This window comes from Anser cygnoides, chromosome 2 (assembly GCF_040182565.1).
Source record: "Anser cygnoides isolate HZ-2024a breed goose chromosome 2, Taihu_goose_T2T_genome, whole genome shotgun sequence".
In the NCBI taxonomy this organism is placed as follows: Eukaryota; Metazoa; Chordata; class Aves; order Anseriformes; family Anatidae; genus Anser; species Anser cygnoides.
The window spans coordinates 55,029,781-55,042,862 of NC_089874.1; the positions used below are offsets into that span (position 1 = coordinate 55,029,781).

Genomic DNA, 13,082 nt, shown 5'->3' on the forward strand with positions numbered 1-13,082 from the left:
ACTAAAAGTTCATTTATTTAAAAGTAAGGCATTTTAATGTTGTTTTCTGTACTGCTGGAGTAGTCATGATTTCTCCTGTTTTCAAAAGGTAGTTGGAATTAGACTTTATCCAGATTCACTTTAATAACAGTATGCTCTTCATTATTCATGTGGCTAGAGAAAAGATAAGAGAAAATCAGGAGGAAGAATGAGCTAGATCTGGAGACAGGAATGCAGTCTGTGGGTTGTAAAGTAAGGTATAACTCCAGCTTAACTCTGTGTATGCTCTGGCACTTGAAAAAAAGTGGGCATCATCTGGGCTGCTACAAGATTATTCATGTCACAATAGCAATATTTTCTTGAAGGTAGATGTCTGTATTTAGCTTTTGTAACCGTTCCGCTTATTTAGATAAATGATCGGAACCCCAGATGATCAGAACCCCGTATGCAGTATAGTTGATTTACACGAGCTCAGTTTAATTCAACAATAAAGGGGTTTCAATTGTACTTCAGTTTAAACTTACACAGCTTTTAACTTTTTTAATACCCCAAATGTGTGTGTGCACAAACACTGGCAAATAATATAGGACTTAGAAATGGTTTGTATACATGTCAGGAAAGGTACCTAATCAGATTTTTAACTGTTAACTAGGCTCCTGTAAGTAAGTATAGACTTTTATTTTTCTCTCAATTATGTTTATACTTTATTAACTGTTTTCAGATACCTGTTCTGAAGTGTTTATTGTATGTCTGTACTCAACAAAATGGCTGCCACTATTAAAACAACTTTGATTTTTTGAATTTTTAGATACACGAACTCATGGCCATGACCATCACAATTACAGAAGCAAGCTGTCATAAGCACCAAGAAAAACCCACTCTGCTCATAATTTTAAGAATGAAAAAGCAAAAATTCCACAGATTTTTGGTTCTAAGGTTCAGACTTACAAGTAAACAGTCATTTGTAAAAATCCACTGCACTAACAATTGTGCATCTCATGAGACTCAGAACAGTTTGTGGTCAGAGAAGACAAATGCTAACAGCTTCTAAGGTGAAATGCAGAAGCAGGCCAGGGAGTAGAACTCATATTTCATACACCGTGAGTAAATGTTGGGCTAATAAACAGTGCATTGCCTTATTTGTGTATTTATGTATGTATGTATTTTCTGGCACACATCATCCTTTTCAGAATGTTTTCCATTCTAGTTTTCAGGGAGCTGGTTAGAATGATAGAGGGGAGGCAGCACTGCAGAGGAAGAGATAGCAGTGAGAAAGCTCTTCCTGTGTCAGAAACCGACCGTGGGTGGCACGGGTGAAGTAGACGGAGCCACGACTGTACGGAAGGGCAGCCTGGCAAGCAGCCTCGCAGCTGAGCCTCAGGTGAGTTCAGCAGCTTTGGATTTCTTCCAGTTTTTCTGCACCCCCTCTTGGGGATCCCCAGTGCTGGGATATGAATCACACGTCAGTGAAACGTGAACCCCACGGCATTTATACTGCCTCAACAGCAAACCCTTCCAGGAGGGGGGTTGATAGGTAATGTTGGTTGAGGCACTATTATGGGAAATAGCAGATCTACATTTCAACCACTTAGGCCACAGAGGGAGTTAAAGTGATACTTTGTGACCATGCAGCTAATTCACACAGATCTGAAAAAACGTGTTCTAGAGAGAGCTGGATTTTGCAGAAAGCGCAGCCCAGTTTTTCTCCCAAAACAGGCGGAAAAGGGAAGTTTTGGGCGGCGCGTTGCTCTCTCGCCTCCCCTTCCGCAGCCTGCTCCGCCCCGGGCTGTGTGAGCGGAGCGCCCGGGGCAGGGGGGCGCAGCCTGGGGACCCTCCCCAGCAAGCCGGGTGTCATCGCTTGGGCTTGGGGTGGAGGGTTTAGGCAGGTTTTCCTCCTGGAGAACATCCCTGCGGCAAAATATTCCCCTCTCTCCCCCTTTTTTTCCCCTCCAGTGTTAAGAGCTGGTTTCCCTCACCACAATTTCTTTTCCAGTTTTCAGCATGGCTGTGGACTGGCTCGGCTTTGGCTACGCTGCCCTGGTGGCATCAGGAGGGCTCATTGGTTACGCAAAAGCAGGTACGGTGCTGGAAGGTGATTTCCAGCCCCCCTCCCCTAAATTTGCGCGAATTTTGCTGGGAAAAGCCTCCTGCCTCGAAGTTTGTGCAGATGCGAAGTTTGTCAGCTTGTGCTGTGTGCTGATAGTTTGGGGCTGGTAGGGTGTGGTGCGTTGGGGGCTGAGCTCTGCTTTGGGCTGATAAGCTCAGTCTGCTTTGGGTGGGTGCTGATACCCTGCCTCTGCGTTGTGCTCTTCAGATAAACTGCCACGAGTTTGCTTCAGAAACCCTTTTCCCCTGATGTTTTAAATATAAACATTCTATAAATATTCTTTACCTTTAAATGACATCACCATTTTTCCCTTAGAGATTTATTCTCATTTTAGTGTTTGATGGTAACAGTATACTGCAAGCTGCACAGTTTTCAGAAGGATCCTTTTTCCAGGGAGAGCTGAGCAGTGCAAATCAGCCCTTGAAGTTGTTCCTTTCCTGGGCTCCCTAGCATAAGCTTCATCTCTGGCCTGCTTTCACTTCCCAGTTCGCCCTTCTCCAGACAGGACTGTGGATTTCTCCCTGCTGCAGTACTGTCTCTTTCCGCTTTGAAAAACTTCTCAGCACTCTTAATGGAGGTGTGTTCCTTCATTGCTGAAGACAGTGAGAAACTTACCAGTAGGTGTGACTACATGGCTGCTAAGGCCTGCTACAGTCTGCTCTCTACTGCCTTAGGGCTCTGAGTGTCCTTTCAGGCAGGAGGGACACTACTGAGAACTTAAATAGTTAATTTCATCTGTATTTCTCAGAGGCCATTATGAAATGATCAATATCTTCTCTTCCCAGATGGGAGGATGTGGTCATGCTGATTCAAGAAGGGAATCCAGGTCAAGGGATTTTTGAAGGGGGAATGGGAGCTTGTATGGAGACATGCAGGGAAATTAAAACAAACAAAAAAAACCACTACCTTGTAATCCCTACTAATAACTTGGAGAAACCAAAAGAAAATTGAACTTTCATCCATAAACCTGAGGTGTTCTGTACTTTTACAGCCAAGTCTACATTATGTACCTTGGGAAGAATATAAGAACAGGGCCAGGGCAAAGTCTTTTTTTTTTTTTCTTTTTTTTTTTTTTTTCCCTCTCTCCCATTAGAGAGTTGTTTTGAGACCCGGGAGCTTCCTGAGCCAGGGGTGGTATGTTTGTCCTAGTAAGTGTATGTGCCATAGGTGCTTAAACAGGGCCTCAAGATAAAATCCAAGGATATGATGGCCGTTTGGGGACTCCCAGGATGCAGAAAGAATTGCATTTACCACAAGTTGGTGCTAAACTGTATTCTGCCCAGAGCAGCTGCTTACTAGAGTGTCTGTCTTTGTACGTGTACAAGAATGTGATGCTTCCCATTATCTTTAGCTCTTGCTTTTTATATTAAAAGCAGGATGTGAAGCAATGTTGTAGCTGCTCTGTTGATGACTGACTGAAACATGATTACTTTCTGGTAGCAGCATGTGTTCCTCCTGTAACAATGACAGGAGATCTTTATCAGCATAGACTTACAACCTCGAGTCCTTTCAATGGTGACCTATAAAAACTGAATATATAAAGGACCGCCCTCAAGTAGCATGAAGTCCTGAATTTTCCATTAGCCTTACTTAAAGTATTCACTGCTTGCAGAGGTCATGCCATTTCCTTACCTGATGTCATCTATAAATTGCCAATCTTGCGGTAGCTCTGGATTATCATTTGTACAGAACGCTTGATCCAAATTCTGGCTATTTGACTCCTCTCTCTTATTTGACAACTCTTTATTTGTCTGAATACCCTCCCGCCCAGTTCAGTTCACATGTCCTTTTTCTGATCTTAAACCCTTCCTATTTAATCCCTTTCTACGTTACTGCTTTTCCAGAATTATTATTTGAAGCAACGTGCTTTGGTCTGCAAAAGAAGACCCCGATTCTTTTGCTTTTCTCACTTGTCTTTCAATCATAAATGTATTCGTGGCTTTGCTGGTAATGAATTAAATACCAATGCTAATTTTATCTTGTGCAAGTTCATTTGAATGTGGTTCTTGATTCAGATTAGTGTGGTCTTAAAATCTTCAAAGACTGCCCCCCCCCCCCCCCGTTCTGCTTTATAACAATCAATGCCCGTGTTTTTTTTTTGTTACTGGTAGTGTTTTACAAAGCAAGTAATCTAATGAACAGGTTTATTTCTGAGTTTCTAATAAATGTGTTATCTTTTATTCATTCAGGTAGTGTCCCATCGCTAGCTGCTGGCCTCTTCTTTGGAAGTTTGGCGGGACTTGGTGCCTATCAGCTCTCACAGAATCCAAATAATATTTGGATTTCTCTGAGTAAGTCTTCTAGAGCTTTAGTTACAGGGAGTTATATTTACCCCAAAACAACTGGATACTGAAAATGAGTACCTAAAAGTCTTTGCAGAAATGTTAAACTGTTGGGGCTACAAATTGAGTTTCAATCAGATCTTTAAACTTGTGTTTAGTGAAAATTTCTTTCAGTGGTCAAACTCCACTGCTCTTCCTGGAATGTGAACCACTGGCGTTTTAAATTTTTTGTTTTTAAGAATGTATTGAGAATACATGTGGAAGATCTGCATGTCTTTGTGTGTCTTGCTTAGTGATTTCTCACTACATTCCTGCTTTCCTGCATCCCTTTTCAAAGAAATACAAAGTGTTCTGGGTGACGTCTCATCTTTTTGCTTCTATTCTACAATAGGAGATGAAAATACCTGTTATTCGTCATTAGAGCTTGTCTTATGGATATCAAAAAACCTACTGCTAGTGAAGGAAAATGTGTGCTAGGATAAAGTGAACTTATGTGGTTAAAAAAAAATAAACCAAATACCATTATTTCACATCCTTCAGGAAAAAAAAAAAAACAGTAAACATTTGGTATTTAAAAGATTGTACATAGTATGGTGCGAATATCCAAAACACAGTTTTTGACTTTCTGCCATTTACCATGCAGAGCTCAGGGTTGCCACCAAGTTAGGACACGTTAGCATGCTATCGCCTATCACTTCAACCTCATTACCCCTAAAGCTCATGCCAGTTGCAGAATAACATGACTTGAGCTTTTCTCACTCTCTAGTAAGTTAGGGTACCTTGCCACTGAAATAGACTGAGAATATATGTAGATAATTCCAGCAGCACAGATGATGCCTGACACTTGTTAGGCTGCTATATCTCAGGTACTTGCGGGCATCCACTGCTGCTGAAAATGGTAGACATTGTGATTGACTTTTTTTTTAATGTGTGGAATTACAAAGGTGTTGCTCCATTCGGGGAGATTCAACACAGAAGCAAGCTACAATAATGCAGTTTCTTCTTCCTTCTTTTCAGAACTGGAGCTTCCCTTCTCCCTGACTTTGAGAAGCTAACTGCTGAGAGTCACTGCTTAGTCAGTGCTTAAAGAGGTGCCACTGACCAGAGCATTTGTTTGCCGAAGCTGTGATGTAGCACCTAGCTCTTTGCCATGTAAAAGTCAGAAGTGAAAGGGGAAGGCCCAGCATTTCTCTCTGCTTAACACTGTCTTCAGTACAGTCCGCTTTCACTTCCACATCTACTGGATAGGTCAAAAACTGTACGGTCAGGCCTCAACAACTGGCATAAACCCTGAATGCAGAAGTTTAACAGGATTGAGACATAGTATTTTGCTAAATGTGAGTGACCATCAGTTGTATAACTTAGTAGCATATGGAGTCTTTTCCTCCTCCTTTTCACACCTGAAGGTTTTGGGAAAAGGTATGTTCTGCTGCGTTAGACAAAATTACGTTTAGTTTGGTGCACATTTTTTGAATACTAGCTATTGAATACAGAGCTTGAGGCATTTGGATATTGAAATATTTTAGTTCTTTCCTGTGTGTTGTATCGTGGTCCCAGCATTGTACACATCTACTTACATGAGACTGTTAGATGTCAGTGACAATGCTTAGGATGATGTTAGGGAGCAAGGATGCCACAGCTAATACTGAAGATGGTGGCTGGTCCTGCAAGACGTAGTTCATACTAAAGCAGTGGTAGAAGATACGTTTTTCCAACCACCAGTTTTGTGTGTATCTGTTACCACTGGGTAGCAGCTACATGCTAGGGATTTCATCAGTATGATTTTTGCAGAGTTTTCAAAGTATTCAGTCTTTCTTTGAGATAGCGTTCTAGAGATTGCCCTTTCTATTTTACTGTCCCAATGAAACTGCTCGACTTTTGCCTCAATATTAAATGGTCAGGGTGGATAACTAACTCTCTAGTCTTAGTGGAAGGTGGTTCATAGCTGAAAATGGTTGGTAATACTTAGCACTTACATTGTACTTGCCTTTCGAAGTCTTTTGCAAATATAAGTCAGTTAATTCTCAGAATGTTATGGCAAGTTAGGCAGGAAAATGCTAATCTCCCTCTTAAAAGAAGTGGGGGAATTGCATGTACAGGTTTAGTGATTCACTAGGAAGGACTGGGTTCAGGGCAGTGTAGTGCAGGTTATTTTGTCACCAAAGAAGCACGTTTTGCCGAAGAAACTCAAGGACTGTGTATACTAGAACTCAGCTTAGAATACCTACTCTTCGTGTACTGAGGCGCTCCAGAATTTACACCATTTATTGACTCTTTTTGTCCATCACATGAAATAACCTTTTTTACTTTTTACTTGATGATACTACTTATCTCTGTTCTGTTCTGAATTGTAGCATCTGTCACACGCATGCACCTCTGCTGACTGGACTCTTTAATCTCTCATTTAAGTTACGTCTGGAACATTGACTGCCGTGATGGGAGCAAGATTTTACAACTCTGGAAAATTCATGCCCGCAGGGCTAATTGCTGGTGTCAGGTACAACACAATATACTTTTTTTTTTTTTTTAATCTCCTGCATGTGATTTTTTTTTTTCTTAATTATACTGAGATAGAGTACTTCGTACATCTTTTTTTATTTCTATGCATCGGTTATGTGAAAAGTATCTGAAAATGAATTGGCAAGTTGTTGTTATTATTTAATTCTGTGAACTTACCAAGTGTTTTTCCCCTTACACAGTTTGCTGATGGTTGGAAGATTAGCACTGAAGATGGTGGATAAGCCCCATGAAAAGTAACTGTTCGCTTTACAACTTAATATCTGGATAAGGAAACCTAATAATGAAGCTGTATGAATGTAGAAACAAGAATATGAAGCAGTTTTCTACATGAAGACAGCTTACTGTTTTTTTTTTTGTTGTTTGTTTGTTTAAATGGAAAGAAGAATGATGGGGTGGATAGTAGTCTACTATCTACTAGTGGATAGTACAAGACATACAAGGTGCCATTTATTTCAGTGATCTGGTAGAGCTATTACTGTGTAGTGAAAAATTTGGTCCTGGTTTTATTTTTTTTGAAACACATTTCAGTGTTTAACACTTCCCATTTTTATATTCCAAAGTATACTGACGATGTGTATGAAGTACACAGGACCTGTAATTTAGGAAGTACCCACAAAGTGTCACCAGCAGAAACTGGCTCAGTACAGCACTGTATCTTATGCCTTTCATACTGACTATTACAGTATGCTTTACTTGCTGTATTCTGAGTTGATGATGCATTATGTCTATAACACCAAACAGATCCCACCTTTTTTAGTGTGAAATGATGCTAAAATGTTGCCTTTTTTTACAAGTAAAACTTGTTACAAACCTTTGCTTGATGTTTTTGTATTCTTTCTGTCTGTATGGGGCGCAAAGGTTATTATTATTGATTTTTTTTTACCTTACCTTCTTGTTCCTACCTCAGTAGAAGTCTGTGCAGTGAACTGCTATACAAATGCTGTATTTTGATGGTGTTTAAAAATTACATTTTAAATGGAGGAGCAAAAGATTAAATTTGGGGCCTTCATTAACACATTAATTTCATTTTTAGTGATATTATTGATATTTATTGATATCCTAGGGTACTTACAGTTTGTAACTCATATTCTAAAGTGATAAAAAACTCATATTCTAAACTCATATTCTAAAGTGATATTTTATATAATGACTACTGAAGATTTATTGAAGTTATCAAATTAATTCCAGGTTTTTGAATGTATTTCATGTTGTGACCTCCTTGTTTCTGGGGACTTAACCTGTAAATAACCAGATTTACAGGGAGCAGCACTGAAAACATGTGAAAACATCTCTGAAATTCTAGTCTCAGTTAAATTGTACTCTTTTTTTTGACCCTGCTGTAAGTAAAACCCAAGAAAATATTTGTAGTGACCTTAAAATACTTTTAAAGCAGTGAATGTAATTTAATAGAAAATTCTATCACTGCTACAGAATTTTCTAGAGCCATTAAAGAATTAAAGACATTACTACTCTTTTTCGTATCGCACGTGCTTTTAGGCACATGCCTAAAAGGTAATTCTACAAATTTTATTTCCTATTTTACTGTTTAGGTTTTGACATGTGTGTGGTGTGTGTTTTTTTCTTTTCACTGAGGGTGTTTTTTATGTAAACTGAGATTATTACTTTTGCATTGGATTCACTGTACTCATGCCATGACTTCAGGGAAGCTTCGTGCTGTGAGCCAGATTGTATCTGGATGTAACAAAAAAGAGTGTTTTTTTTTTATTTTTAGGAAATGAATAATTAAAATGATTGTTAAAGCTAGTCTTTTCAAAGCACACCCTGAAACTAAAAAGAAGTTAGTTAAATATTGCTAACAGTATCAGCGTGATCTGGAAAGACTGCTGCTTTCTAGAGACGCAGAAATGGGGAAACCAGGGTGGCGCAACGCAGACCGAGTCACCAGGCTTCAACAACTCGGAGTTCAGTCATGCCTCCAGAGCCTGATACATTCTAGTACTGACAGAACAAGAGAATTTGGGTTAGCAAATCCTTATTCCCAAGAGTGAAAGCCCAGGCCCTCTATTGCACGTTACCGTCAGTGCCCGGTGGAAGGTAGGTGGCAATAGGTAACGTGAAGTACCTGCTCCTCTCTTTAGGGTCTCACTCAGGCCTACAGGAGGGAATTTCCCATTCATTTTGGTGGATAAATCATCTTTTGAAAGCAGGAGCTCACCCTAGGCTTTGTAAAGGGGATGTATAAGGGTACCAGTCTTTGTAATAGCAGGTGTTTCCCGTAAGTCCCACAAAGTGCAAGGTGTTGGGCTCCCTTCAGCTGTCCCTCTGATGGGTGCAAGCTCCTGTCCCAGGAGAGGGCTCTGTGGCTCAGGCCAGGGGCTGTCCTGCATGGGGAGTATTGCCTGGGGAAGCCACCACAGCAAAGAAGAGAGCACAAAGTGCTGGGACCTGTGGGAATAGGAGCAACTATTTGCTGGTTTTATTTTAAAGCTAAGCAGTAACTGACAAGATACAGGAATGGTCCTGAACTGAGGGATGGAACCCGGAGTGCCTCTGCCAGCTGGAAAACCGTTCAGACAGACTAAATTTCACCTTTGCTTTATGTTTACTTTGGGCTAGCCCTGGTCCAGGTCCGTTCCCACTCAGGACCTTATGTGTGGCCTCACAGTTTTTCCTTAGAGCCTTTTAGTGGTACCTCATTCTTCCCGCTGACTAGACACAAACCTTCGTATTGCTGAGCGTCTTCTGGCTGAGGTGAGGTGCTTGCACTGGGGCAGCGCCAGGTGTGAATGGGCTGGGAGTGCTACAAACCACCCAGCTGGTGGTCTGTAAGAAAGGTTTTTGGGGGATCGAAATCTCGTACACTTGGGTGCCTCAGTTGGGCCTTACTCTTTACAGATAAAGGACAGAGACCTCAAATATGGCAATAATGTACTGAGGTTCAATTGCAGCGTTGGTTTGAGAGGAGGAAAAAGCAATCCTGTTACTCAGTTATCAGTAGATGTCACACCCTAAGCTGTTCTTTCAATTCATGTGACTTTCACAGCCAGCAACATCCCTTTCATTTAGTACAAATGTGTAACGTAGCATAAAAATTTAAGTAACATCACACCAGCAGTACAGGTGCCAGTCTTTTAGAGTAGCAAAGGAGAATGAGAGGACGATGGAAAACATTTCAAGATAGATGGGTTGGGGGGGGGGGGAGTAGTCATGGGCTGTCCTACTTTATCCTTTGTTGTAAGAATGTAATGCATGACTGTTCGTAATGCAAAGCCTATCCCCTAGCCCTCGTCCTGCCGTGGGCTTTGAGAGTGCAATTTGCCACGTCCCAGTTCTGTCAGTCACTGTGCTGGGAGCTGTTGGCACTCTGTCATCCCTGGCTGAGGGTCTGTCTGTGCTGAAACTAATATGGCCTGAAGTATTAAGCAATTACCATTTTGTGGTGTTACAGTCCCTAGCTTCCTGGTGTTATATTCATGCTTTCTGACTGAACAATTTAATCCACCTGGAAAAATGGGAGGGGAAAGAAAGGTCAGGAAAACCTCCAGGCAGTTACAACAGAAAGAAAGCCTTTGTTCATCCAGAATCCCTGCAAGAAAAAACTGCAAAATATTGCATCAGTAGCAGCCCAGAGACATCTCTCTTGCTTCCTTGAAGTGCCGTGATGGAGCAAATCAAAATGCTTATGCTTCTGTGCCATATCCCAGCTCAAGTCTAGCGCACAGGATACTGTGGATGGTTTTTTACACTCCTTGTGTCTTCCTTCTGAACCTGTGAAATGGAGATGTTTTCTTTCTCTTCCCCTCCACGCACAGTTTGTCTTCTATATCCCTGCCTTTTACTGGATGCTTTTACAGTGCATGGCATGTTCTCTGCCCCAGAAGCAAGGATCAGCAGGTTTGATGCAGTTTTACTGCTGGTAGTTAATACAGTCTGTCCTTGTTTTAATTGCCCCGCCTTCCTCTCACCGAGAACACCTCTAGAGGTGGCAACAGTAGGTCATACAAGAACAAAGCCTAAACCAATTTACAGAGGATTGCCTGAAACACCAGAAGTGCGCTACGTCTTGGTCTGTATTCTGAAAAGATTCTTAGTGGCAGAACCCATTTGCTGTTGTGAAAGACAGCTGCATTTTCCATAGAAGGGTGAAAGTGGACACATGTCTTGGGAAAAAAATACACAGTGCTGTAAATAGCATCTCATGGGGTGTCAGAACCAGGTATAAGTCAGGGCTGCCACAAAGGCACCTCACCCATACCACAGCTCTACTCTAGATGGGAGTAAAGCACAGTCAGAAGCAGCTTTCACCCCCTAAAGACACTCACCTGTGCTTCAGATGGGTGCTGAAAGGCTCCACATGTTGCTAGCTGCAATAGGGTCCTGTTGCAAAGTTTCCCATTGTCCTTTTGGGGAACTAACTTCACACAGCATGACACCAGACATCCTGTTTTCCAGTAAGTAACTGGACATTTCTGGTCGTTAGCCTGCTCTGCAGAAGCAGCACAGTACTTACTGAGGAATAAAGGGGAACTGTGCAAACACTGCTCAAAGCAACAGCAGGCGGTAGTACAACAGCAGCCAGGCTCACGATGCAAAGCACCGCTGTCACCACAGCGTGAAAGGAGACATGCCACTTCTAGGCTCAGGCAGCAATACAGTGGTAAGCTCAGAATCTGTGACAATGATGTTTGCCAGGACTCGTATTTATTTTCCTGGGACCCTCTAGTTACTCTAGGAGTGATACAACCACAGCTTGGAGGGATTGTAAGGGAACTAGGAGCCTGGCTACTGATGGGAACCTCTTGGTGACCTATGCAGCCAGGATACCATCCTCAAAGAGATGATGGCTCAGGAAAGAATGGAGAGAATGGAATGATGAGGTTGTCTGATGGCCCAGGATCAAGCTCTACTCGTCAAGCCCCTCTCTTCCCTCTTTTGCCCCTCCTGGGCAACAGAGTTGAGAACCAGGGACCTGGCCTCACCCAAGACAGCTGCAACAGGGCCACTTTCCCTCTGCTCAAGGAACTGCACTACTGCCTCCAAGAATCCTAAGACAACAAAGATCTGGTCTTCAGAATTCAGAATGTTAGTAAAAGATGACAGCAGCGTTAATTAAATAGGAAGGCTTCTGCTGGGAATGCAGCAGAAACTTGACACCTATAAAGGCTAAAACGACAGAAACCCAACAGTCTTTGAATAGTAGTATTTTATCTAGAATTTATCTATTTTTATCTATTTATCTCTCTACTATTTATCTACTAATGGTAAGAGACTGTTGTGACCATGTCATAACTTCCCTGACAATTTTCAAACATGGCCAAGATCTACTATTGATTGAATACATACTAAAATCAATTAGTCTCTTCTGCTGCCATTTGCACACACTGATAATACTGACATGTTTGGTCACTTTCTAGTCAGTGACAGTCCTGAACTGCATGTATTTTTTTAGGCAGAGATTTCCAATTCCATTTCCAATTAAGATCTGTTTTGCAATGCTTACATTGCATGTAACATGTCACTTCTCAGGATATTTTGGAGCATGAATATAAGTCTAAATTATGAAATTATGGCAGATGAGCCAATAATACAGAAGATTTTGAGTCGTCTTTCAAGAGCTCTTCAATCTCAGATCATTTCTTGAATTCCTCTGAGCCATCCCGCACTCCACCTGACATACTAGCTCAGGCCACAGCCTGTTACTCACTTCTGTGACTTTTGCCATTGGAGATGCATTACTTGGTATTATAAAGGTTTCAGGATGAAGCACCTCAAAACATTTCAAACTTTTTATTTTCAGACTGTTTGCTTTTTGAGTCTCCCTGCCATGTACCAAATTGTGTTGGCTGTCTTTACCATATTGTATGACCACATTTGTCACAGTGTATTTGTTAAATCTAATGACCTCAGAGACTTCTAAGTGGCATGAGTCCTCTCTGTCCCTCTCACACACTCCCAAATACCACTCTTCTTTAGAGTCACCGTTCCAAGTGAATGGTGGGCAAACAATGATGAAATTACAATTATACATTTTATTGTCAGGTAGCCTTTGGGAAGACAAAGGGTTTTTCAGATAACCAAAATGTAAACTTCCATTCTGACAATCAACTCTCCTGTACTACTGAATCCCAAGAAGGCAGCAGGTAATCTTTACTATTTCCCACGGAGTCCCTCTTTACTTGCTTCAGTTTTCTTACAGCAAGTTAAAATCACTTCAACTTCAGGACATTGTATGT

The 13,082-nt window shown here is 41.4% G+C and overlaps 1 protein-coding gene across 2 annotated transcripts; it reads left to right on the forward strand.

Moving 5' to 3' along the window:
• The first annotated feature begins 1,205 nt into the window (after positions 1-1,205).
• Positions 1,206-7,703, forward strand: LOC106046468 (transmembrane protein 14C-like). 2 transcript variants are annotated; one of them, XM_013197515.3, is made up of 5 exons: positions 1,206-1,360; positions 1,973-2,056; positions 4,276-4,377; positions 6,778-6,865; positions 7,068-7,703. In XM_013197515.3, exons 2-5 carry the CDS (start codon positions 1,981-1,983, stop codon positions 7,123-7,125), a joined length of 324 nt encoding a protein of 107 aa, XP_013052969.1. In that variant the 5' UTR covers positions 1,206-1,360; positions 1,973-1,980; the 3' UTR covers positions 7,126-7,703. The 2 variants fall into 2 exon arrangements, with proteins under 2 accessions (XP_013052969.1, XP_013052970.1); XM_013197516.3 differs by lacking the exon at positions 1,206-1,360 and adding an exon at positions 1,706-1,861.
• The last annotated feature ends 5,379 nt before the right edge of the window (positions 7,704-13,082 follow it).

Coding starts and splice junctions, on each gene's coding strand:
- LOC106046468 (XM_013197515.3), top strand. CDS start 1,981: ATGGCTGTGGACTGGCTCGGCTTTGGCTACGCTGCCCTGGTGGCATCA. Junction 2,057..4,275: donor CATTGGTTACGCAAAAGCAG/GTACGGTGCTGG, acceptor TTATTCATTCAG/GTAGTGTCCCATCGCTAGCT. Junction 6,866..7,067: donor GGGCTAATTGCTGGTGTCAG/GTACAACACAAT, acceptor CCCCTTACACAG/TTTGCTGATGGTTGGAAGAT.